The sequence below is a fragment of the Gymnodraco acuticeps genome, unplaced genomic scaffold, assembly GCF_902827175.1.
Source record: "Gymnodraco acuticeps unplaced genomic scaffold, fGymAcu1.1, whole genome shotgun sequence".
Lineage (NCBI taxonomy): Eukaryota > Metazoa > Chordata > Actinopteri > Perciformes > Bathydraconidae > Gymnodraco > Gymnodraco acuticeps.
This window is the reverse complement of record NW_022989777.1, coordinates 287958-315682: the sequence shown is the minus strand read 5'-3', so window position 1 is coordinate 315682 and position 27725 is coordinate 287958. Positions and strand designations below refer to the sequence as shown.

The window sequence follows — 27725 nt, the reverse complement described above, 5'->3', positions numbered from 1 at the left end:
GGAGGTTACAGAATTAAATGTGAGCTCTCAGATGGGATTTTGTTCCCACTTGGTTCAAAGTTATAAACGTTATGTTTATATTTAAACATTGCAAGTGACAGTTCTTATTTATCTGTCATGTACTGATGTAAAGTCATTTAACCTGCCGTTTTGTGACATAAACCTTTTTGCAGAGAGACGTGTGCATGAGCAGTGGTACGGATGAACACAGACAAATAGTGAACACTACGGAAATGCAAAATGTCTGGATAGAAAATCCAGAGGTTCTGTACATACATTACATCATGGTTAGGCAATATGACCTTTATTGAGATTTTGACATATCTTTTATACCAAGTCTAGCGGCGACAACCTAAAGAAATCCAACTGAAAATCAAAGTGTCGCTGAGGCCCCAGCGAGCGTATCTTACGCAGGAATGATCCAAACCCATTAATTTCCATTAAACAAAGTTCAATTAACAGGTTTCCTATATATTCATGCCCTCAGCCTTTCCTATGGAATCTTTTGTTGTGAGTAAACATTTGCCGTTACTGGTGCGCTGATCCCCCAGCACCTGTCTCCAGTACACATCATCAGCGGGGGCCCACCATGGTGAGTGTGGACCCCCTCTCTAGGGTCGTTGGTAGCATTGCCAGTAGTCAGGTTCATTATAACTTGATTTTAACTTTCGTGGGATTTTTGTGGGGATTTGCTAAACTATACATTTTTGGAAAGGGTATTGTATAAGGATTCAGAAAATCCATGTTTCCATTTGCCCAGATGTCTATATGGCGGCCATATTGGAATTTCCAAAATGGCCGCCGTAAAATGTAGGTTTTGTAATATCTCGGCTTCTAAATAATCTGGAACATTGATTTTAACTTCTAAACCTACATTTTCAGGGTCAAGGAACCCAATGCTAGTTACAAAGGTATCACATTTTACAACATTAACCCTTTGATGCATGAGTCGGTCGAAAATGACCTGTGCTAAGTTTTTTTAAGTATACAAAAACAAATTGAATTGATTATTTTTCATAAAATACTCTATAATAGACCATTATCTTATATCGATAAATATAAAATATCTATAAATTCAATTCAGGCAAACAAATTAATAATCTTATGCAAGGCCCTGTGCGACCACAGTTTTTCGTCTCCTATGGCAACGGCCCTGTTCTTCAGACTTCTGATATTCTTCTGATATTTGTTGTGGACCACAAATAGCCTACTATATGAGAAGTGTCATCCTTCAAGGTTATTTTACACATCATTTGATACATGTACAGTAAGTATTATCTTCATTTTTACCTCAGAAAAGTTCAACAGGTTTTATGTCCAATTTCATTTAAGCTAGCTAACATTACTATTGTGTAATTCATGATGTCATGATGTTATCATCTTGTATCATTGAATTAAAATACAGTAGTTTGCTAATACTAGTTAGCTAACTAAATATGCTAGCTAACAATACTGTATAGTTTGTGTCATGACTGTTGTTTGAGAGATGTGTTATCATCCAATTAGCCTACTTTATAGTTAGCTAACACTAGCTAGCTAGCTAACTAACTAAGCTAGCTAACATTAGGACTACTGTATCTACAGTATAATGTGTGTGTGTGTGTGTGTGTGTGTGTGTGTGTGTGTGTGTGTGTGTGTGTGTGTGTGTGTGTGTGTGTGTGTGTGTGTGTGTGTGTGTGTGTGTGTTGTATCATGTGATGAATATGTGTTATTGTTCCTCAGACTTCTGATGTTCTCCTGATATTTGTTGTGGACCACATCGGCCCTACAATATCAGAGGTGTCATCCCAAGAAGATTATTGTACACAGCTTCTGATACATGTACAGTAAGTATTATCTTCTTTTTTACCTCAGAAAATATGTAATTGGCTAGATTTCAGCAACATACTTGCACATGTAAGTATTGCTACTGTAACTAGTAGCGTATTAATCATGTATCAATTTAGCCTGTCAACTAGCTTGACAATATTTTCTGTCTTTGCAGTTTCTAAGCATGAGTGGAGAGTCACAAGGTAGAGAAGCATCATGTCAAGCCGAGGAGTCCGTTAGCTGGAAGCAGTGCATTATCTGCCAGTCTGATGATGACAAGAAAGGAGTCCTGGTGCAACATCCTAAATTAGAGTCCTATGGACTCGTACTGCAGGCAGTTCAAGAGAGGGCCAGTTTGAATGATGGGGACTACGTCCAAGTCCAAAGGCGACTTCAAAACTGCACACTAGAAACATTGTGCACAGAGCAGGCAGTCTGGCATCGCTCCTGTCACTCAAATGCAACTAACAACGACCAAATACAACGTGCAAGAGACCGCAATGCACACGCTCTAACTAGAGGACACTACACTGCCAAAAAGCGTGGACAGAAAAGAGGAAGCACATAAATTGATGATCCAGACCTCTCAACATTTAGTTTTTCATCGCCATTCACACGATCCTATACAAGTCCACTGAATAAGGAACAGTGCTTCTTTTGTCAAAAGGACGATGGCCAACAACTGTACCAGGTCAGGACTGAGAATGCTGGTAAACATCTTAAAGAGGCTGTGGAAATGTCCCATAATACTGCACTGAAGACCAGGCTGAACACCTGCATCATGCACATGCGATTGATGTCCAATACCACAAAGTTTGCTGGAGAAAAAATGTGTTCCATGCTCTTCGAGCACCTAGCACTAGCACTAGCAAAACTGCCAAAGAACCTTTCCTACAAAAGTCAAGTCTGCTTGAGCTGATTAACCTTATTGATGTAGAAACACAAAACCAAGCATACCTTAGCATGGATGACATTGAAACCACATATATCAATATGCTTGGTTCAGAAGTATTGGAAACTCATCTACCTGCATTCAGTAGAAAGTGGCTGAAAGAAAGAATCCTCACTGCTTTGCCACACCTGAAGCCTGTTCGTCAAAAAGACAGAAGGAAGCCAGCAATCCTCTACTCCCCATATGCATGTGAAGAGGACATGGTTAATACTATGACAACAACTGATAAGAAGAAGGAGGAGAACAGCATGAAGACAATCTACAAAGCAGCACAGGTGATAAGGAAAAGCATTGCAACCTTCACCAAGGAGAGAAATGTCTTACAGGTATCTAGTGACATTACCGATGTTCCAGCTGAACTATACACCATGATCCATTGGATAATGGTTGGGCCTGCTGAAAAGCTGGAAACTGAAAAGAGGACCAGAGTTGTTGACCGAGCCACACTGACGGTGAGCCAGAATATCATGTATGGGTTCAAAACCAGTGCACAGGTAAAGTACAAGCCAATCAGTGAATCAGCATCATTTAGGTCACCCCATGCACGAGAGAACCCACAGGTTTTGGGACTGGCACTGACTATCCACCATGACACACGCAACAAGAAGCTGATGAATCTGCTCAATGCTCATGGCTACTCTGTTTCACATGGTCGTGCCCTTCTCATGGAAACTGCTCTGGCCAATGCTGTTGTAGAAAACACCAGAGCGCACCAAGGCCTCTATGTACCACCATTCCTGAGGAAGGGGACCTTTGTATTTTTTGCAGCTGATAACACAGACTTTGCTGAGGACACTCGTGATGGGAAAGGAACCACCCACGGGACGATCACTGCAGTGTACCAGAAGATTGATCCTTCTAAAGAACCTGTTGCAGAGCCTCTCATCATAGGTGATGCACAGAGTCTATGCATTATCCAGAATGAAAGCAGGAGAAACTTCCAGCAATATTCCAAGCTGGGCAGGATACAACTCACTGTTGTCTGAAAGCCTTCCCTTGACACAGGTTGGAGCCTTGTCACTATTGCCAGAGGTGGCACACGAGTGGTCAACTCTGTTGACTATAATCATGCAAGCAAATCAGCTGAGGAAGTTGGCAGTTGGGGAAGATCACCCCACAGTCATTACATTTGACATGGCCCTCTATGAGAAGGTGGTGCAGCTCCTAGATGCCAGACCTGACCTGAAACAGATGGTTGTTCCCAGACTGGGTGAGCTGCATGTCGTCATGGCTGCCCTCAGAGCTCTTGGTGCCTCCATGGAGAACTCGGGTATAGATGATGCCTGGATGGAAGCAGATGTGTATGGTCCTGCCACAACAAGGCAAATCCTGAAATGCACACACTACAAGCGAGCTCTCCATGCCCACATCTACTCGTATGTAGCACTCTATGAAATGGCTCTGGAGGAGTTCTTCAAGGACAACCCACAACTGAAATATGTGTGCCTGAAGGCAACAGAGGGAGTAGAAGCTGCCTGCTCGGAGGGTAAAGACATCAAGGCTGAATCTGTGAAGCAAGTCAACAGGACCCTCCTGGAAGCCACTGCTGAAGTCATCACAGCATTCCAAGAATGGGAGGAACAAAAATCCCAGCATGCAATGTTCAAGGCCATGATGAGCTACCTACATCGGGTGGAAACAATCCTGTTCTTCGTAGCAGCAACTCGGAATGCTGACCTTGAACTCCATCTGCAGGCTGGAGAAGCACTGAGCAAGCTGTTTTTTTCCATGGATCGCATCAAGTACAAAAGACTCTGGCCAAGATACATCGCAGACATGCATGACTTGAGGATCAATCACCCTCAGACCTGGGAGGAACTACACGCAGGTAATATATCCGTCACCAAGAGTGTCATTCCCTTTGTGTCTGTTGGGGCAGACCACGCATGCGAACATCTGAACAAGCTGATGAAGATTCGCTCTGGGATTATTGGCATCTCTAACAATGCCAATGCCAGACAGAGATTTTTCATGGTCACACAAGAACTTTCACGTCTGTCGAAAGAGTTCATGAGTCAATTTGACATGGAAGCTGACAGAAGCACAGAGCACCATGAGCTTGGGCCAAGTGCAGTCAAGAGGGCACATGGTACAATCGACAAGATCAAGGCAGCCATACTCAGTCATGGAAACCCCTTTACCACTGAAGGTGACAAGCTGTACAATGTAATCACACTTGCCTACATACCAGATGAGTATGTACCACAGATCTTGAATGCTGATGTCACTGGCCAGAAGTTGTATGAAGACTACGTGTCGGAGCGGATCAATGGAGATGTCAGCCTCTGGGCCCCTGTGAAGAAAGTGAAGAAAGTGAACAATAAGATGTTCCTGTCTGGGAACAAGAAGATTACAGTGAAACTCAGAGACAATACTGTGGATCTGAAGGAGACCAAGGACCTGTTTGCAAGGCTGATGGTACTTGCCAGGTCAAACCGAGACATAAACCAGAAAGAGGCCATAGGAAACTATGAATTTACTCTAACACCAAGGGCACTGTTTGCTTCTAATGGAACAATCCTGCCATGCCATGACAAGTCCAAGTTAATCAGTCTCCTTGAGAAGCTGACAAGAGAAGATGTGCCCCATGAAGACCATCAGCTGCCTCAAACTGGAAGTACTACCCACCAAGATGCAATGGATACAGGATTCATAGACACCACATCTACTGATCAGCCAAGTCGAAAGATAGCACTGGTGGACGGCATGGTGCTTGTGCAGAGGCTGAGCAAAAAACCAGCCACTGTAGTGACAGTCAAGGATCTGAGTGGCTGATTCAATGACAGACTGATGTCACTAACAAGAGACTATGATGAAATCATCCTTGTGTTCGACACATACAGGACAGATTCTCTGAAGAGTGCAACCAGAGATAAACGAAGACAAGGAAAAGCTATCCAGTACCAAGTCAGAGATGACACCAACATCAAACACATCCCACTGAGCAGGTTCCTCTCTCATGACCAGACGAAGGCCGATCTGACTGATTATCTTGCAGCCAAAATTCTAGAATACAACAGGGGATCCTCCAAGCTGATCATCACGTCAGCTTCTGGGAACACTAGGAGCAACAAAGACCTGCTCTTTGAAGAAAATAACCACGAAGAAGCAGACACGCTGCTGATCCACCAGGCTGTGCTGGCATCACACCGAAACCCAGCTGATGCACAGTTGATGTTCTTCTCACCAGATACAGACATTCTAGTGCTAGTCACAGCAAACTATGATCTCTTGCTGAAGAACACATCGATTTCGATGGCCTCTGGTGTTGTGCAGATTGAACCACTGTGGCGAGCTCTAGGTAAAGAAAGAGCAAAGGCATTGCCAGCTTTCCATGCATTCACTGGGGCCGACAACACAGGCAGATTCTCCCGCATAGGCAAGGCAACCTGGCTGCAGATCTATTTAGAAGCAGACGAAGATATTATCAATGCTCTGCAGATGCTTTTGGATGAAGCAGAAGTGGCGGAAGGAATGCTGTCCACTCTGGCTTCCTTTGTATGTGCAGCCTACTCACCCAAGGGTATCAACATAAAGACAATCCCTGAACTACGATGGCATCTCTTCTGCAAACACAGGGCAGAGAGTGACAAGCTCCCTCCAACACTTGGAGCGCTGAAGCAGCATATTTTGAGGGTCCATGTCCAAACCAGGGTATGGGCACAGGCCATTGCTCTTCAGGATCCGCAGCTGGACCCCCTGCACAATGGGTACTTCAGAGACTCGGATGGCATGAAACCAACAACCACAGAGGTCCTCCCAGCCCCAAAGGCCATCATTGAGATGGTCCAATGCAGATGTAAATCTAATTGTTCTTCTGGAAGATGTTCGTGCAGAGCTAATGACTTAGCCTGTACTGATATGTGTCATTGCAGTAGCCAGTGCCAGAACGACGATGATTCCCATGCCGTGATGGATGAAAGTGTTGATGATGATAGTGATGATGATGCATAGATGTGTATACATTTAGATGTCTAATTAAGAAGGTTGCTTATTTTCTGTGGTCACAAAATGTGCATGTCATGATGATACTGAAGTTCACAATTTTAAATTCAGTTTAATCAGTTATTGTCAATTATCTGTTAAGTCCTCAATAAAAGTTATGTTAACATGCAATTTAGTGAGTTCTACCTCATTATTGTTGGCACCATTGGATTCCTTGATCCTGAAAATGTGGGTTTAGCAGTTAAAATCAATGTTCTAGCTTATTTAGAAGTCAAGATATTACAAAACCTACATTTTACGGCGGCCATTTTGGAAATTCCAAAATGGCCGCCATATAAACACCTGGGCAAATGGAAACATGGATTTTCTGAATCCTTATACAATATCCTTTCCAAAAATGTATAGTATTGCAAATCCCCACAAAAATCCCACGAAAGTATATAGTGAACCTGACTACAGTCAGCTTTATGCAAGTATTGAAACATTTACTTTTACAGACATTTGATTAAATTAATTAGCTAGAAACACTGGTGCGAAGTAACTAAGTACATTTACTCAAGTACTGTACTTACTTTGAAATATTAATATATTTCCATTAAATTCTACTTTATACTTCTACTCCGCGACATTTAAGAGGCAAATAACATACTTTCTTCTCCACTACATTTCTTTTAACACTCACAATGATCAAAACACATGCTGATGTAGTATAAAGAAGTGCTGTACTTACTAATCTAAAGGCAAGGCAAGGCAAGTTTATTTATATAGCACTTTTCAACACAAGGCAATTCAAAGTGCTTTTCAAAAAATGAAAGACATTAAGAAAAGGGCATTTAAAATCAGTCATTTAAAAGAAAAGCTAATAAAATAAACATTAAAAGAAAAAATACATGGATAAAAGTTACAGTGCAGTTTAAGATATGAATAGTTCAATTAAAAGCAGCGACAAAAATAAAAGTCTTCAGCCTGGATTTAAAAGTAGTAAGAGTTGCAGCGGACCTGCAGGTTTCTGGGAGTTTGTTCCAGATATTTGGAGCATAATAACTGAACGCTGCTTTACCATGTTTAGTTCTGACTCTGGGGACAGAAAGCTGACCAGTCCCTGAAGACCTGAGAGATCTGGATGGTTCATAATTTAGCAGGAGGTCAGTAATGTATTTTGGGCCTAAACCATTCAGTGCTTTATAAACCAGTAGCAATATTTTGAAATCTATTCTTTGACACACAGGAAGCCAGTGTAAAGACTTCAGAACAGGAGTGATGTGATCCACTTTCTTAGTGTTAGTGAGGACTCGAGCAGCAGCGTTCTGAATCAGCTGCAGCTTTCTAATAGATTTTTTAGTGAGACCTGTGAAGACACCATTACAGTAGTCGAGTCTACTGAAGATAAAGGCATGGACAAGTTTTTCCAAATCCTGCTGTGACATTAGTCTTTTAATCCTAGATATATTCTTTAGGTGATAGTAAGCTGATTTAGTAACTGTTTTAATGTGACTGTTGAAACTCAGGTCAGAGTCCATGACTACACCTAGATTTCTGGCTTTATCTGTTGTTTTGAACATTGCACACTGAAGCTCAGCGCTAACTTTTATACGTTCTGACTTGGCTCCAAAAACCATTACCTCAGTTTTATCTTTGTTTAATTGGAGAAAGTTCTGACACATCCAGTCATTGATTTGTTCAATGCACTTACTCAGTGTTTGAATTTGAGCATAGTCTCCTGGTGAAATTGTTACGTACATTTGTGTGTCATCTGCATAGCTATGGTAACTTATTTTGTTGTTTTTCATTATCTGAGCCAGTGGTAACATGTAGATGTTAAAGAGAAGAGGCCCCAAGATGGAGCCTTGAGGAACCCCACATGTCATATTTGTCAACTCAGATGTGTATTTACCTATAGAAACAAAGTTGTTTCTGTCCTTTAAGTAGGATTCAAACCAATTTAGAGCTGTTTCCGAAAGTCCCACCCAGTTTTCCAGTCGGTCTAGTAATATGCTGTGGTCAACAGTGTCAAACGCAGCACTGAGATCTAATAATACTAACACTGAAGTTCTGCCACTGTCTGTGTTTAAGTGGATGTCATTAAAGACCTTTACAAGAGCAGTCTCAGTGCTGTGGTTTGGACGAAAGCCTGACTGGAACACATCAAAACAGTTATTTAAATGCAAGAAATTACTCAACTGTTGAAAAACAACTTTTTCAATGATTTTACCTAGAAATGGCAGGTTTGATATGGGCCTGTAATTGTTCATTACTGAAGCATCTAGATTATTCTTTTTTAAGAGCGGTTTAATGACTGCAGTTTTCAGGGCCTGTGGAAAAATACCTGAGTGAAGAGATTTGTTTACTATTTGAAGTAGATCTGAGGCCATGCAAGGCAAAACATCTTTGAAAAATCCTGTTGGAATAATATCAAGGCAGCAGGAGGAGGATTTCAGAAGTTGTATAATGTCCTCTAGGTTTTTATCATTAATCTGATGGAATTGTGTCATGGTGTTTGAATTGATGTTAAGTGGAGATAGGGACAACACATTTGCTGTTCCTGATGCAGAGGCACTGACTGCTTGTCTGATTTTCTGAATTTTGTCAGTGAAAAAGGCAAAATCATTGCACGCCCTGGTGGATAGAAATTCAGAGGCTACTGACACTGGGGGGTTAGTTAGTCTGTCGACGGTAGCAAACAAGGCACGTGCGTTGTTTTTGTTTTTGGTAATGATGTCAGAGAAGAACGATTGTCGTGCGTTTTTCAATTCCAAATTATAAAGGCCAAGTCTCTCTTTATAAATGTCAAAGTGAACCTGGAGATTTGTTTTTCGCCACCTGCGTTCAGCTTTCCGACATTCTCTTTTTTCTGAAGGGTATTTTAAGTATTTACATTTGGTCCACATCTTGAAAATTACAACAGTAAAATACTGTTATTTACATGTCTAAAAACAGGATAATAATATAATCATAAAAATAAAATACTGTGGAAAGATAATTTCTGCATAATGAGTACTTGTACTTTTGATATTTGAAGTACATTTATCTGATAATACTTACTTAATTTATATTATTCTGAACATGGTCATTGTGCAGGATGAGTACTTTTTGTACTTTAAATACATTTTGATTGCTGATACTTTTGTATATTTTAGTAGAATTTTGAATTCAGGAGCTTTAGTGGAGTATTTAGAGACAATACAGTAGTAATTGTACTTTTCCTTAAGTAATGGATCTGAGTACTTCTTGCAACACTGGCTAGCAACAGATATACATGTTCTTGTTTCTTCAGACCTCAGTCATGAACTACAATAGAAATGCTGAGTTTCTAGACTCAAATCAAGAAACAAATGTATGTGAACATTTTGATATCCTGTCATGGACCACAACTTTGTGAAGATGTGACATGAGCCAGTCATTACTGTCTCGCCCTCAGCAGGGGGCCCCCCTCTGTAATTCTCCTTCCAAATGATTTCTCAATCCCTCCAAAGTCTTCCATTGCTCATGCGCTTAGTTAAAGAAGTGTTTTTAGCTGCTCTGATGTGACAGTGGCACCAGGTGTTGTGTGACCTCTGACCTCCTCTCCTCTCAGCAGGGCAGCTAGTGTTGTTGCTACACAAACGGCTGAAAACTACAACAGAAATACACATGCATCCTTTCCATTAGCTCTTACTGCGCATTTTCCATCAGAACATTTTCAAGTCAACCTTTCCTATTTCTCCATGCACCAATCGGACATCCTCAGCCAACAGTGGTTTAATGTAACTAAGTACATTTACTCAAGTACTGTACTTAGGTAAAACATGGAGATACTTGTACTTTACTTGAGTATTTTCACTTTATGCTGCTTTATACTTTAACTCCACTACATTTTGTAGGCAGATGTTGTACTTTATACTATGTGTATTTAACATATTTAGTTACTAGTTACTTTGCAGATTTCAGGTCATTACATTATTAATACAAAATTCAACACACATTATATTATAATATTATAAGTAATTCAAATAAACTCCATCTTTAACAATTGCATAATTAAAGTGATGTATACATAAACGCAACAATATTTTACATACAATCATTTTAAATATGTGGTACTTAAAATGGCTATTTTGCATGACAAGTACTTTTTGGAATTATTTGTGGAAGTATACCAATACATTTTTACTTTTACTTATGTACTATTCTGAATGCTTTTACTTGTACCAGAGTATTTTTACACTGTACTATTACTGCTTTATGTTAATACTTAGAGTACTTCTTCAACCTCTGTCAGCCAGGCAGTTTTATTATATATTGATAAAAAGTCCTGGGGCCTCATGTATAACGCCGTGCGTAGGATTCACGTGGGAAGGTTGCTTACGTAGTAGAAATCAGAAAAATAGGTCCATACATTTTCCGCCACTTCCCGATTCACCAAACATTGCGTACCGGCAAGGAAAGTGCGTACAGCACTTCCTATGCCGGTTTCCCTTTATAAATCACAACCGACTCGAAATGCGGTGCAGCTTTTGCGGGCTTCACGTAACGCCCATATTTGCCTATAAATAGTCAAAGAAACGCCCATTCATTCATTCATTCTGACTGACTGCATGAAGAAGATCACAGGAAATGACGACAGAACAGCTAAAAAATACATCTCACACCGTGTCAGATGTGGGTTATTTTGGGGAGGTGGAGATAAATCATATTGTTTGGTGGATGCAGTTTGAACCAGAGTAGCAGCATGGAGGTCGGATCGTCACCAAAATAAATAAATAAATGGCCCGAAAAAGGTTAATGACAAAAACAATACACATAGCCTTCCTCAGGCAGTGTGTTTGTACCGGGGACAGGAGACCCCCCCTTGATGAGAGACTGTAAGAAATGATCGGGGAATCCCTCCGGAGTGGAGTCATGACGACTGGATCTGAATTATGTTTTTGTATTTGGTGGTTTGTGTCCCAGCTGTCGATCAGCTGTGCGCAGCGTCTCCACTGCAGCCTGTGCGTCTCAACCCCCCCCCAGCAACTCTATATCCACCAGTTAAAGGAAATACAACTAATGTGTTGTGTTATATCAGCTGTACAATTGACCACATATGGTGTTCTTAGCTTCCATACCTCCTGTGTTTTACGAGCGACTTATCAAGTCTTGGCAAACGGCATAAAACACGATTAAACATGATAGTATATAAAACCATGCTCGTACAACCTATAGAAATGCCACACGGCCTCAGTTTAGACGTAATTCTGTCCTCCTGCTTACCGCATCATTTATGAGAAAACATTTCATAACATTAACACAACATATTCGAGGTGGTTTTAAATAACATATCCGTATTTATTTATTTCTCCAAGTTATGTTTTTGTGTGCACTGAGGAGTCGCAAACAGGCGTTTGTTAAATCATTTTAAGATTGCCTTTAATCAATGTTTGAAAATGAATTCTTCATGATAAATGAGGTAACATTTTATTGATGGTATTATTTCCACATATTTCTCTCCATTCTTCCTTCTGCCAACGGTGTCGCAGTTTCTCGTCTCTCCCGTTGTTGTGCTTAGTGCGTACGCATGGGTTAGAGTTTGCGTGGAGGACCGCACGTTATCCCGTCAAGTTAGTATTTTATAAATCGCAAACATTGCGTAGAAACTGGCGTACGCCATTTTTTTAGCGTATATCGCTTTATAAATGAGGCCCCAGATAATAAATCACATAATGAAATCAGATAACACTCATTACATGTTATCTGCGAAAAAACATCAAAATCAGTGCAGCCTGTTCCTCAGATCTTCAAACTATTCCAAATCCAGCCGTTTTATGTTCGTGATGCGAGCTGTCACATAAATGTGACGGAGTAAAAGCTCTCTGGAGAATTATGACAATGGGTATTTTGACTGTTAACCAACGTGACATTTATTGAAGTCCCAACGCTGAACCGCAGCTATTAATTGTCTGCTTTTCTACCAGCACATGCGTCAGTCTGAAAGCTCTTTCCATGTTAGAGAACATCACTCTGTGTTCTATCTAAATACCACAGCAGTGTTCCGAGTTCAAGTGACGCGTTCCCAAGAGCACCAGACCACATCCGCTATTATTCGATGCTTACTAAGAGGAAACTCATCACTAACCATGTCCCATCTTCATATTTGTGATGATGGGTGTCAAAGTTCCCATGCTGAGGGTGTTAGAAATCACTTTGGTTTTGTTTTCATGAGAAATGGACAAAAAAAGACGAGTGACTCACAACGAGACTGCTCAGAATCAGAATTCCTTTATTTGTCCCGCAACAGGGACATTTATATTAACAGCAGAAGTATAGTGCAGATAAAGTACAACATGGTGCTTAATAGCAGTATATTTCTTTATAAAAACTGGGCAATACCAGTAAAGACTGAACGACTCTACACAGGGTGACAGAGGGGGCCCATGAAAATGATGGATTGCTAAATAATGCCATTAAATGCCATTTGTCCAAAACTACTTTATCAGAAATAATTGCTTTTTCCTTCTTCGCAGAGAAGCTGCTTCATATTATCTCAATTGTTTTACCTTAAAACATAAAAAAAAAATGGTTTTACTAAAATAAACGGGAAAGTAAAACAATTTATAGAATAGAATATTTTGTATTCATGTTGTTTATACTTGCGTTTTATAAGCTATTTCTGAAACACTTAGCTATTCTGAATATATACATGAAATAATATTTTGTTCATTTGAGTCATTTGTTAAAGATGTGGGAATTCTGTTTTTTATTACCAATAAATCCACATATGAGTATAATAATGCAAAATGTTGCCAATTTTGGATACATATTTTGTATTAACACTACAAGTTGATTAGTATTATAGTTATGCGTTGTATGAAATAGGCGTGACATTTCTTTTTATGTGAAGAGTAACTAGTTACTCTAGAAGTGTCCTTGTTGACATTCCACATGAGGTAGTGGGATACTGCATAGGGAAAGACACGGGAGCTGCAAAATGCAGAGGAGAAAATGTTTATTGATTCATTATTAATAAAAGGCTTTAGAGCAAAAAAACATTCATTCATATTTTGTGTGCGTCACTTTATTTGATCGTAACAATTAAACAACAGTCTGGTCACTTTATACAGTATATAGCAGTACATCAGCTTTCTGCTAAATGATTAGACATTAGTGCACTGAAACAACTGAAACGTTGACTTTAATTAAATGTATTATGTCAACAGATTTCACATAACTGCATTAGGTTAGTTGAGAGCAATAATATTAAGTTGAACCTAATATTTTTTATTTAAACAATATTATTGCTTTCAACTAGCCTAATACAGTTATGTGAAATGTGTGTACATACATTTAATTCAAGTCAGCGTTTCACTTTGTTCAGTGTGCAGAATGAATGAGTATGTGTGCTCAGTGTGCAGCTGTGGACACCATCATGTCTCCTCCAGGTAAACATATACAGCAACTTCTGTAGAGTGCAGCAAATGGAGTTTAGACTGTATTGATGTATTTATACAGGAGCGGGGATTGATGTTAAAAGACTTCTGATCCCATCTCCTCTCTGACCTGTATTCCCTGTTGCCACGGTTACTATCAGATTTCATTATGAGTGAATCCTGGACTGCTGCACACTGACTGTGCAAAACCTGTCAGGCAAAGGCAGAGTGTTTGAGAGCCCAGCTGGGTGTGTTACATGAACACGTTATGTAGCTCAGAAGCTCTTCAGTCCAACATGATCTTAGATGGCAGCCTGATATCAGCCTGTGTTTTCCTCACGAGCTGTCAACTCAACCTTAAACCCGTCAGGAAGTTGTTTACTGGGGTAATACAATTAATCAGAGACTTGTACACATTCTTAATTATTTGTGCAACCTGTAGACACACCTGCTGGCTATTAGAAATAATGGTTGTTTAGGACAAGAGATTCTGCCTAATTGATATTATTGCCTTAATTGATTTTTTTTTTTAATTCATGTTTTAAATAGGATTATTTGCTGCTTTAAGAATTCAAATTGAAACATTAGTAAATAAGTAATGCTATATTTATTACATTAAATCATAGGTGTATCCTGTGCAGTACAACATCACCATGATCTCAGGAAAATGTATTTAACTGCAGAAATGTTTAATATTTCTAACACAGCTGTTACTGCATCTCTCCGCTGATATTTTTAAGTCACTATCATTAAAACAATTTTTAGAGGTTTCATAAAAACAACAACAATCATGTCATCAATCTGGAATTAAAACCTGTCCCAACATTTAGGAAAAATCTTGATTTCAAATGCAGGGAACCTTAAGTGGTGAAATGCTAACTCATTTCCGGGCACTACGACTCATTCCTGCACCTCTCTTTTTGCCTTCACCCACTAACTGTCATCCCCATGATGTCTTTGTACAGATGCAGCAGATGGTGAACTCTGACTCACGGTTCACCAGCAGCCAACAGCCAATCGAAGCTGCGCTCGGACCCAGGAGCCAATCGGGCATGAGCCAGCAAGGTCAGCTGTCCACCATCAACCAATCCCAGCTGGGGCTGAGTGGGAACTCTGCTACCCATAATTCTCCTTCCCCCCCTGGAAGTAAATCAGCCACCCCGTCCCCGTCCAGTTCAGCACATGAGGACGACAATGATGACGGACTCAGGGTAAAGAAACACACAAAGACACTGTATTGTGTGTGTGTGTGTGTGGGGGGGGGGGGGGGGTAGTTGTTATGGTAATGTTATGTGTTATGGTAATGTTATGTGTCATAATAGACCCATTCTCCCTGCATATCAAGTAGATGGAAATCTGCGCCCTCACACTGAAACACACACTCCACCAAACTGACTGTTCATATTCTGGGGAAATAAAACCATTACTGTACTGCTGAATAATATTCATCTCCTTTTTTCCATTCTCATTGGGTGAGAATGAATTGGATATGTCCGACAAGCAAGTATAAAGGCAGTGCTTGCCTCTGGAAGAGCAGGGAATAGAAAACTAAATAGACAATATATGTTAACAATATACTCCTACACAGGCCCGGACTGGCCATCGGGAGGACCGGGAGGTTTCCCGATGGCCTGGCCTGTTAAGTGGCCTGCTACATTTTTTATATATGTATTGTGAACGCAACGCTGCGCAAATGTGGGTCTGACTCTGCCTCACAGAGGGTGACTGGCTGTCTACATGATGTGGCCTGCCGACATGGCCACTTTCATACAGATCATACACTAAAGCCCTCGATTGGCCTCTGTGTGCCATTCAAGCTCGGGAGGGTGTGTGTATGTGTGGCGCGAGCGAGCGCGAGAGAGAAAGCGTGCGCACCGGTTACGTGTATTGTTGTTGTTAGCATCTGGTGCTAGCTAGTTGCGCTAACGGAACTTTTAAAACTTGTTGAGAGCTAAAACTAGTCTTTGCTGCTGCCTCAAAGAGGAGCAGGGAGAAGAGAGGAGAGGAGGGAGAGGAGGGAGAGGCTGGTTCAGGAGCACAGACACACTCACAACTATAAATGAACCAAAAACAAATAAATAAATAAACAAGTTTCAATGTTTTTTCATATTGGATATGTTATGTTATTGGTTATGGCCATGTTCTTATGATTTTATGATTATTTAAATGTATACAGTTCTGTTTCATATGGGTGTAGTCTCTTTATTTCCCCCTCAAAGAGCACCAGATTGATGCATTTAAGTCTAAAATGAAAAATACAATCTTACCGGGGGAGCATGCCCCCTGACCCCCCTAGAGGATTTGAGGTCCACCCCCACTTAAAATATGTTCACATGAATAGGTTCCTAAATAGATTTGCACAGTTTTTTAAATAGTAACCCATGTCCATATGTTTATTTTTGGGTAGTAGATTTAAACTATAGGGCTATCACTATGGGCAGCAACGCTGTAAATATTGACAAATAAATCCAGCAAAATGGAACAAAAACAATGGTAGTGGCCTGGCTGGGTGTATAATTCCCGGCCTGACTTATTGTCCCAGTCCGGCCCTGCTCCTACACATCTGAACACTGGCTGCTCATGTGAAGTTACACAACCTGTAGTGTCAGCTATGAGGGGCCGTAATTCATACTTGTCGTCTCACACAGAGAGTGAGACGAGTATCGCCCCCCCCCCCTCGCTCCAATGACCATTATAACATTTAGTAAGGTAAAAAACAAAAAGCAAAAGCGCCTCTCAGACGCTCTTCCGTTTATTTTTTTAATAAAGAAAAACAAATGGTCCGTAGATACACGGATTCATCTCCCTCCATCATGTTGATTTGAATCCAAAGTTCTGAACATGAGCCCGCCCCGCTCGACCGTCTGAGCCAATCACAGCGCGATAATGATCTGCCTTCCGTTTCAACTATACTCCTTCCGTTTCCACTATACTTTCTTTCACGCATTGAGGTGACGTGCAACAACATTAACATGAACCTTTCTGTTGGTCGCTTGTTAGCAGACCCTTCACGCGATGCCAGAGCGAACAGGTACAGGCAGGGCCCATAGTGATAGCCCTATAGTTTAAATCTACTGCCCACAAATAAACATATGGACATGGGTTACTATTTAAAAAAAAATGGTAAATGTATTTAGGAACCTATCCATGTGATTTTAAGTGGGGGTGGACCTCAAATCCTCTAGGAGGGTCCGGGGGCATGCTCCCCCAGTAAGATATATATTTTTTTTAATGTTGGAGTTAAATGCATCAATCTGGTGCATTTTGAGGGGACAATAAAGAGACTAGATCTATGGGAACACCTATATGAAACAGAACTGTATACATTTCAATAATCATAAAATCATAAAATCATAAAATCATGGCCATAACCAATAACATACCATATCCAATATGAAAAAACACTGAAACTTGTTTATTTATTTATTTTTAGTTCATTTATAGTTGTGAGTGTGTCTGTGCTCCTGAACCAGACTCTCCTGTCTCCCTCCTGCTCCTCTTTGAGGCAGCTGCAAAGACTAGTTTTAGCTCTCAACAAGTTGTAAAAGTGTATCTTACCTTTTTTCACCTACTTAACTTTATTATTTTTTTATTCATGCATATTTTACTAATCACTCCCCCCTCAAATGGAAATATGTGTTACTGTTTACATAAATGGTGACCAACCCGTTTGAGACCCACTGAGAACTTAGACTAAGTTAACTATCTAAACACTCAGAGAGTCCTTCACCTCACCTGAGCTGAGGTTATCCCGAGCTTGAATGACACACAGAGACCAATCAAGGGCTTTGATTTATGATCTGTATGACAGTGGCCATGTCGGCATCATGTGGACAGCCAGTCACCCTGTGTGAGGCAGGCCACTTTAGGCCATCGGGAAACCCCCCGGTCCTCCCGATGGCCAGTCCGGGACTGGGTACAGGAGGCGTAAAGCGAGGGATCATTGTCCACAAGTAAATCAATCGCAGATGGCATCGTGGTCACGGACGAAAAAAACAAAAACCTAAATAGGTCGCAAAATATACTTGGGCGGCCGTTAATATACCTGGGCGGCCCGCCCAAGTATAGTCTATGTGTGGGAAACCCTGATGTGTGTAAAAGAAGAATGTATGTGTGTGAGAGTGAAAATGTATGTATGTAAAAGGAGAATGTATGTGTGTGAGAGGACCAGTATGAATTACGGCCTGTACGGCCCCTCATAGTCAGCTGTTACTCATATACAGCTATATAAGAAATGGACTGAAAGGGAATAAAAACAACAGTCATGCAGTAGTGGACATTTCTGTCTTCTCTTTGGTGTGAAGTATGAGTGGCTCAGGTTTAGAAACATAAATCCAATCTGATGACAGGCTCCTGTCAGTCAAATCCCTCCACGTCCAACAGTCCTGATAGAGCAGATCAGCTGGGTGTTATTTAGGTTAAGTTTTGAATGTGAATTAAAGAGAGAAAATGCACGATTTGAAAGTACTTTTCAGGGGCCTTAAGACCATCATTGTTAGACTTGGAGATATAGTCAAAATGTTAATGACTTAATATCTGTCATTTTTTATCTTCATAACAAACTAACTACGTGGTATAGCCTATTTTTTATATTCCTGTATGACTTGAGTTATAAAAAATATATATATTTGTAAAGCATAGTTTAATATTTTCTAAAGGAAATGGAGCTATAAAGGTTGCAGCTTGTACCAGCTGGAGTCCGCTTCGGACTCCCTCTGAATTGAGCCTTGGTGAAGTGTGATGGAAAAACAAATCTGCAATTGTCAGTATGTGCTTGTTATTTTCAATTAAGAGTCCAAATAATAGTGAATCATATCTGGATACATGATTGTTTCCAGTGGCGAACCGTCAACCGTGTCTATCACAACTGGACCTTCTGTAGACACACACGGTTCGCCACTGATTGTTTCACAATATGATTCCATCGAAAGACAGTAGTCAAATTTACTTATTTTAGTTTGATCAATTAAATCCTGTCCGTTAATCCCTTGAAGCACACAAGGAAAAATTCTCCAAAGAAACCACATCATTACCGGGGAAAATAAATGAAAGCAATCGCCTGGGAAGGAAAGACGCGGAGCTGGTTCCGTCAGCAGTGAACTACAAGCTTTTTGAGTACATTATCAATTTGAGCTAAAGTGGCTGAGGGAAACTAAGCTGCTGTGGCTAGCTGAAGTGATGCATTAACAGTCTACAGCACTCAGTACCCTGTGACTAAATCAGGAGGCACGGGCAGGACAGGGATATCTGCTGTTAGCTGTCAAGGCTGCTCACTTATTCTATTTCAATCAAAACAAACACATGTTCAAGGATCCTGGTAAAAACTCTATTTTGGTAATTCTTTTAGAATTAATTAATTAACAATTGATTTCCAAAATGGATGATTCACTCTTTATGATAAGGTATATCTTTTTGCCTTTATATAAACATTTCCCATTTCAGCCTGTTTGTGGTTAATGCCCAAAATAAGACCTTTGGTTAACACAAGCTGAAGAGATGTTCATGTGTTGTTCTACGATGTCAAATATGTCAGTAAATACCCCACTGGTGCATTTCTGAAGCTTCTTCAACGTCAGCTTTTAAATTCTGGGAATTAACACTTAGACAATTATAAAAGTGGTGCTGATATGAGGGGCTTATCCTGCGGAAAAAATGTGTATGTAGCATACAAATTGTATTCACTACAGATCATATTTTCTGCAACATTTTGAAATCCAAGGGAAAAATCCCATTGCTTTTTACTGAGGGAGGCCTTGCCATGCTAACTTCAGGGTCGGCCTATAAAAACACATCATCACTGCACCGCTCTAAGCATGTTGTTTTCTTGTACCACCATTTTACTGTTTTTACACATATTTAATACAGATCTAACCTCCACCCACCTCTGTGTACATCCATATATTCATCCTCGCCATACCTTCCTTTGTCAAATGAACCTCCTCCTCCTCCTTTTAGCTGGTCAGTGTAGCAGAGAAGAGGCCAGCGACAGTGGACATCTCCAAGAAACCAAAAACACCAAAGAAGAAGAAGCGCAAGGACCCCAACGAGCCGGTGAAGCCAGTTTCCGCCTACGCCCTGTTCTTCAGGGACACCCAAGCCAACATCAAGGCCCAGAACCCCAACGCTACCTTCGGGGAGGTGTCCAAGATCGTGGCCTCCATGTGGGACGGCCTGGGGGAGGAAGAGAAACAGGTAGCTCCTCCATCAGTGACATGACGACAATATGTACATGGTAGCTACACTGAAAAAAACCAAATGTGACTTTAATTAAATGTATTATGTCAACAGATTTCACATAACTGTATCAGGTTAGCTAAGAGCAATAATATAAAGATTACATATGTAAATAGGTTCAACTTAATATTATTGCTTTCAGTTATATTACATTTGTTTGATATAATACATTTAATTAAAGTCAACATTTCAGTTTTTTTTCAATGATTGTCTAGTTTTTGGTCATGAAATACAAAAACACAATAATGAAAGTTTGTTAGGAACATGATTTGGCCATGCCAGCAGCACAGATCTATAGATGATTTACTGAAATATCTAGACTTTTAATTGCAATGAAATGTGGTTCGTATATTCACGTACCACAGTGTCAACATGTCAAATATTAAGGTCATAAAGGTTCTTTATGACCAAATTACTGAAACGATTCTAATGCCATCAGCCTCAGTACAAATATAAAAAACAAGTTGTAGTAGGTGCGTGAGAATTCATTACTGTAGCCTAGTGTTACATGTAGATAACTGTCAGCTGAGGGAAACACTATGAGCCCCCTGATGGCTGTTGTGATGATTAAACGCAGTATCCATTCTCACAGCTGGTGTTCACTCAAAAATCAGTTTACAGGAATATAAACTGTGCTTTACAGATGATGTACTGATCATTCATTGAAATGTTGTGAACTGGAATAGAGGTGGATAATCCTCTGTGTGTGTTTCAGGAGTACAAGAAGAGGACGGAGACGGCTAAGAAGGAGTATCTGAAACAACTGGCTGCATACAGAGCCAGCCTGGTCTCACAGGTACACACACACACACAAAGACACACACATACACACACAAGCACACAGACAAACACACGTGCACACACACACACACACACACACATATTTTAAAGGTGTGAATGTGAATCTGATTTTCAGTTGTGTTTTTTGTTCTCCAGAGTTACAACGATCCGTCTGAAATGAAGCCCCCCCACTCTTCCTCCATACCTTCCTCTACCTCAATGTATAGCCCTAAGCCTTCAGTGTACCCCGGTCATCCGGGCCAGCACCACTCCTCCAGCCCAATGGCCCACCCCCACTCTCACCCCCACCCCCACCCCCACTCTCACTCTCACCCCCACTCTCACCCTCACTCCCTCCCTTCCCACCAGCACCCCAGCATGTACATGCCGTACCCTCACCAGTCGCACCCTTCCCACGCCTCAAGCCCCGGCCTCAGCCCACACCTGCCCCCCCCTCACACCCAGATGCACCCCCAGCTCCAGGCCCTGTCCTCCAGAGGGACGGTGCCACGGCCCAGCGTTCCCCCCCACCAGGGAGCTCTGTCCCTGGGCAGCATGGCGGCGTCCAGCCCTCCGCTCCAGGTCAGCCCCCCCATCCACAGCCAGGCCCACCTGGGGGGGCTGCACAGTCCCCACCAGCAGCATCACCAGCACCAGCAGCAGCAGCACCAGCAGCACCAGCAGCAGCAGCACCAGCAGCACCAGCAGCTCAGTGGACACTCTCTGGGAATGACACACTCCCCGGGCATCTCACAGGTCAGTCCCCTCTCCAACACACATCTAGTTTAACAACCGCACACTCTGAAGGGAAGTTCACAACGGAAGCAACGTCCTTATTATAACGACTTACATGTATAGTCAATGCAAAGACGCGGATAGACACGCATTCGTCCTGGGCGGTGTAAATTAAGCTAATGACACGGCCAAGCTGTCGTGCAAAAGCCAATCAGTGGTAAGAATCTCAAAGTGTCCTCACTGACGATGTTGAATCAGAAACTAAACAGCAGCTGTTGCTCACAGAGCTCACAGTTCATCGTATCTGGTCAGAAACTGGAGAAAGTCTGTGTTTGTAAATGTGCAAACCACAGGCTGTGTATGGCGAATACAGTCGCTGCTTTATATCTGTCTACAGGTTGTTGTTGTTGTTGTTGTTGTTGTTGTTGTCGTGAGTGTGGACGGAGCAGCTCCAACGGGAGCTCAGCCTGGTCTGTCCGATCTCCTACTGCCGTCTTCTATGCTCACTCGTCTTCTATGCCTCACGCAGCGTCCACACGGCAGCGTGAGTTGAAGCTTGCCGGTGGGCGTGTCTGAAACTCGACCAACAACCAATCACTTGAATCTCCCGCCCCGGACACACAAGCACACGGTTTGATTGGCTAGAGCAGGGGTGCCCAACCAGTCGATCGCGGGGAGATTCCCAGTCGATCGCGAGATGTGTCTAAAAATAGAACAACAACATTCTGTTTTATCGTTAATGTCCTATAACATAATCTTCCTGTGCCAGAATAATGCACTTGAACGCATCAAAGCTTTGTGATTGGCCAGCGTGACCCCATGTGTCGGGGCGTGGCTGGTGGGCAGTGGGCACTATTTCGATGACGTTGTCCGTGGCAACAGGAGTGACAGTCCGCACACACACAAGACCGCAATTATGGCAGAAGCAAAAAAGCCCAAAATATATAATTCTCACTCCGAGTGGGAGGATGATTATTTTTGTATCTATTCCAATTCAAAGTCCATCTGTCTCATCTGCAATGCGAACGTGGCCTTATCGAAGAAGGGTAATTTAGGAGCGACATTTCAAAACAGTGCACAAACGCTGCGAGACGGAATTCCCTCCTAATTCTGACCTACGCTCCAAAAGGGGAGGGGCCTGAGAGCACAGCTAAATGCACAGCAGTCCATTTTCACCAGGCCCAACAACAAGAGCAAGGCTGCTACCAGAGCATCTTATCGTGTCAGTCACGTTCTTGCCAAACACATGAAGTCTTCCTGGAGGCTGCCGACGCGCTTTTGGGGGACAGTAAAAATACAGTAGCATTTTAACAGGTTTTTGATATAATAAAAACTCAAGTTATATACCGTTATTAATCAGCTGTAAGTTTTAGTTTGTTTGAACTCATTCATTATAATTATTGTACAAAATGGTATAAGAATGCAAACTTAAATTGATTATAGTCTATTATCAATTCAGGTTAAGAAACTAGTGTTGCTTGCATCCTATTTTAAAGGCATTTATTTTTATAATCTACTAAAATGCAACAAAAAAAAGGTTTGATTCTATTAATGTTGTCTTTTGTATTGCACTGTTGCTGCAGCAGATTCCTGTGTAGCTTCAGATCTGAGTTTTCTTATTAGTAAGCCTAATTTATACTTTTGTAGCAACACTATTTTTATATAATGGCAAAGAAAGGGTTCAGAGTCTTTTCTTTTTTCCTGTGTCATATGTGGCAGCACTGTTCAATGTTTCTTGAAAACATTACCCACTGTAGTGACGTGTGAATAAACTCCAACTCTGTATCAACAACACTGTTGTGTAACTTCAGTTAAATACTTGTATGTGTGTAGATTAGAAAGAGGTAAGATAAAGGATCTGCAGTATTTTATGAAGTATTCATCGTACAAAGGTCAGTTGTATAAAAGTAGAAGTGTGTATTTACCTGGTAGTAGGCTGTCAGTAATGGCTACGTCTCTCTATTTGGACTGGTAGATCTCGGCAGACTGGCAACTTTAAAAGTAGCTCTCGGTTCAAAAAAGGTTGGGCACCCCTGGGCTAGAGCTTGTACTGGCATATGATTTGATTGGCTGGCGCTTCCGTCGAAGCTTCACAAGTTGAACTTTGCTCAACTTTTGAAGCGAGCAACGCGAAGCGACGGAACCACAATGCAGTTCGGCAAAGCGTGACGTCACCCCATTCAAAGTGAATGGGAAGAAGCGTTGAAGCTTCAACGCACGCCGCCGTGTGGACGGGCCGTCAGAGGCAGTGGCACAAATTAATCATATCTTTAGATGAAAAATACAGCAAACAATGAATTTCAGGCAGATCAAGAAGGTCAACTTTCTGGAGTAAAATAGTCCGAAAGAAACATCCTTATTCATTTCCTAACCACTAAGATGTGAAGGAGAATTTATAAAGAAATAATGAACAGCGATGCTAAGACGATCCAACCTCCCCTTACACTGGGCCACGTGATTTTAAAACACTGAGTGTCTTTGAAGTAGAGATATATATAAATGTTAACAACCCAGTGAACAATTTGACTTTGTAACTAAGTCTGGGATTGAAATAAAAAAATAAACATAGGCTACCAGTCCCAAAAGTGAAAGCAGGCAATCATACGGAAAGAGGTTGCTCATCCACATAAATCACAGTTAGCGTTATTGTATGAAAATACATAACGATCTGCATACCTTGACGATGTTGTTGGTTGTTGGTTTTTGCTAATCGCCCCAATGTAACATGACAAGGAATTTTGGGAATGCAATATCTCATTTCCTTTGGTAAAGGAAGGTCCAGTGTATCATTGGCTAAAGGAGAGGAGACAGGAAGCATTGAATCACCTTTCCTTTTGATCATCTTTCACTCAGTTAAGAAGCAAAATAGACTATTTGACTGCTGCTTAAATGTGAAAAAACGTATAATTACATGTTTATCTGCTGTGTCCAAATCCAGTCACTAAAGTATACATACTGGACCTTACATTGTTTTACAAGCCTCTGCATACTCTTCTTACAATTATTAGATCATTAGAGATTTCAGACTTTTTACAATTTCCATCCCTCTCACCACCCATCATCAATGTTACTATTATCTTTCTACATTGTCTTTTTGCACGTATACAGACTATTATTAGTAGAGCCCTTTCCTTTGGATTTAGACTCAGCTCATGTCTCCTCGAGAGTCTTCAGCTTGCCCTGTCCTCTATGGCTCATCAACGTATTCCTCTCTCTCTCACACACACACACACACACACACACACACACACACACACACACACACACACACACACACACACACACACACACACACACACACACACACACACACACACACACACACACACACACACAGTGGAGAGGAAATGGGTGCCAGAGTGTGAGAGAATGCATCAGCTTCTCCTTTAGCAGCACTGACTAGCTATTGAATAGAAAACAGAAATCAATCCTCCATTAATCACATTTCTTATCCAGCATGCGTGCTGGATGCTGACCTCAGCAGAAACGGATGAAACACACACTCAGTCTAGAGGACTGATGAGTGACTGGTGAGTCGCTCCATCAGAACCAGAGGGTGAAGTGGATCAGTGTTTAGTCTGAGGAGAGACATTCTCCTCTACACAGCATGCTGGGTAAAAACTGTTTTCATAGAGCACTTTCAAATCCCACTCTCCCGTAATCTCCTTCATTCTGCATATGTTGAGCATTAAAAATAGAAAGGAAAGAGTGAAGGAAGGAGAGGACACAGCTCCAAACTTTTCTCCTCTGACTGAAGAGTGAGGGGGGAGGGGTGGGAGGGTGGGAGGGAGGGAGGGAGGGGGAGAGAGACACAAAGGAGGCAGATGGGGTCTTTGTGAAGGAGTGAAGGAGAAGAATTTGCTCAACAATGGATGAATAGGTGAGGTAGAGGAGCAGAGGGGGGAGAACCCAACCACCTGCTGTCCTCCTCTTTCTCCTCTTTCACTCACAACACTCAGATTAACTTCCCTTTCAGCCTCTCACACACACACACACACACACACACACACACACACACACACACACACACACACACACACACACTCCTACACTTTGTTACAGCACTCCCTCATTTCTCTCCCTTTTCACCTCTCTCTCCCCCCTCACGTATCTTATGGTTGCTCTCCTCCTCCCCTCTTACCTTTCATCTCTCCGGGCAGATGATAACATCAGCAGGACTCTCCAAACTTTGTTGTTAGTGCTGATGAAGTCTCCTCCTCACTCCACCTGCTGTCACCCCCCCCCCCCCTTTTGATAAACCATCAGCTGTTTGAAGGAGAGCATCAATAGCACAGGCCACCATTACTGCCATAGAATCTGCATCCAGCAGAGAGTTGACAGTTCCTTAGAAAGGAAGTCAATAACTATCTAAGGACAGAGGGTGTCGTTTTTCTCATACTGATATTCTGAACAATCTGTGCTGTTGTATTTGCTGTAAAGTGGCTCTACTGTAGGCTATTTTTATTATATGTTCAGCACTTTGGCTCCACCAAAAATCGTTTATAAATGTGCTATATAAATAAAACTTGATTTGATTTGAATAACTAGGACTGGTGGCATTCTGATTAGGGTTCAGCTGCTGCAGTGTACCCAGTCTTTAGTCAACCCTAACTGGACTACTGAAACTTCTAGCCATCAGGATCTCTCTTTATGATTCGCAGTGGTGAAGTTCATTTACTACTTAAAGGGGACCTATCATGCAAAATGCACTTTGTGATGTCTTTTATACATACATATGTGTCCCCGGTGCGTCGGGGAACTCACGCAGCGTCAGAAAATAAAACCCTCTCTCTTTTCCTCCGTACCCAAATCTATTAAAAACGGGGGTACAACGAGCGGATACAGATTCCATCCGAACTGACGTCAAATCGGCAGCAGACCCACAGAGAGTTGCTATCAAAAACAATGCCTGACGTGTTTTGGACGTAATCTCGTCTTTGTTTACATTAGCAAGCCTCGCTAACACTCAGAGCTAACCTGTACTGGAGAGCACATGTGTTTGGAAAGCAGGAAATAAAAAAAGAACTCACCTTGTGATAAACCTGCAAGAGAAAAAGCATTTGAGCTCCATACTGTTTCAGAAATAATCCTTGATGTGGTTTAAACAGGATGGCGTTTTATCACAGCAGAATTTAACTTTATCTCCGGTAGAATTCTGATCAGGCATTAGCTCCGCCTCCTCTTCTTTCTTTTTTTCAAGCTAAGGACCCAAGATCCGCGTTTCTCTAACAGGGCTGCAAAAGAGGGGTTTGAGCAGTATGAGGCATGGCTGTAATGGGTGATCTATTTTGAAAGAAAAACTTCACAGACATGTTTTGTATAGGTATGGCCCTACAATATATGTTTCAACTATAGCATGATAGGTCCGCTTTAAGTAAGGGTACTTGTACTTCACTTGATTATTTTTAATTTCTGCTACTATACTTCTACTCCACTACAATTTGGAAGCCAATGTTTATTTTTACTCCACTACATTTATTTGACAAAAGTAAGTACTAGTCACTCTACAGATTCAGATTATTAGCTAAAACAGAATATAAATAAACTAATAAATACACTATGATGTAGTAGTAGTAGTAGAACCTTTATTTATCCAGGAAAATCAATTAAGAACAAATTCTTATTTACAATGATGACCTGACAGGAGGCAAAGGCTTCCTGAGGGGATGGGGTTTGGGAGGAAAAAATATATATAATTATAGGTTAAGATATCCAGCAGCAGTATATAAAGTAATCAATCCAGTAATTTAATATATATGATTCTAAAATGGAACATTACGCACAATAAGACTATTAAGTACTTTAAGTATATTTTAATGCCAATACTTTGTATTGTACTTAAAGGGGACCTATCATGCAAAATGCACTTTTGTACGTCTTTTATACAT

General features: G+C 41.3%; 1 protein-coding gene across 1 annotated transcript in view; it reads left to right on the top strand.

Moving 5' to 3' along the window:
- The window catches only part of tox (thymocyte selection-associated high mobility group box), an 84701-nt gene that overhangs the window by 54698 nt on the left and 2278 nt on the right, over positions 1-27725 (top strand). Inside the window, exons 5-8 of the mRNA XM_034220015.1 lie at positions 15054-15299; positions 20044-20280; positions 21038-21118; positions 21259-21858. Coding sequence (XP_034075906.1) covers positions 15054-15299; positions 20044-20280; positions 21038-21118; positions 21259-21858 — 1164 coding nt within the window. The remainder of the gene's footprint in view (positions 1-15053; positions 15300-20043; positions 20281-21037; positions 21119-21258; positions 21859-27725) is intronic.